The sequence below is a fragment of the Penaeus monodon genome, chromosome 32 (assembly GCF_015228065.2).
Source record: "Penaeus monodon isolate SGIC_2016 chromosome 32, NSTDA_Pmon_1, whole genome shotgun sequence".
In the NCBI taxonomy this organism is placed as follows: Eukaryota; Metazoa; Arthropoda; class Malacostraca; order Decapoda; family Penaeidae; genus Penaeus; species Penaeus monodon.
The window spans coordinates 35,714,596-35,715,012 of record NC_051417.1 but is presented as its reverse complement, the minus strand read 5'-3'; the positions used below and the strand labels follow the sequence as shown (position 1 = coordinate 35,715,012).

General features: G+C 55.2%; 1 protein-coding gene across 1 annotated transcript in view; it reads right to left on the bottom strand.

Annotated features, from left to right (window-relative positions):
• Positions 1-417, bottom strand: part of LOC119593849 — a gene marked incomplete in the record, with an annotated part of 160,221 nt that overhangs the window by 53,223 nt on the left and 106,581 nt on the right. The window contains 1 exon segment of the mRNA XM_037942880.1: positions 127-331. Within this exon segment, the coding sequence (XP_037798808.1) occupies positions 127-331 (205 nt within the window).

Sequence of the window (417 nt, the reverse complement as noted above, 5' to 3'; positions counted from 1 at the left end):
GCCATAAGCCGCTAGTCCCTCTGAAAATCCCTCCCCCTCCTCTTGGTAATAATAAACCCCACGAAGCCACATACAGATTCAAGCTCTTGCCCTGTGACCTAGGGATCGAGGGCCATTCTCGCCTACCTGATGATCCCTTCTGCGTCCACAATATAACGGTGAGGACACCCTGAGCGAGGGCGTCCCCAGTTCGCTGTTCGGGGACGAAAGCTTCGCTGGAGTGGATGTTGATCTCAAGCTGTCCGGGGTCGACCCACGCCGAGGCCAGGGCGTCCATCACCAGCGAGTGCAGCCACGTCTTCAGCACAGGAACCTCCATCATTTGCACAGCCTGGGAGAAGGGGAGGGTTGATTTGCACGGGAGAATGGCATTAAGGAAGGATGTAGTGTATATTACGTCAAAATTACCAGCCAAGC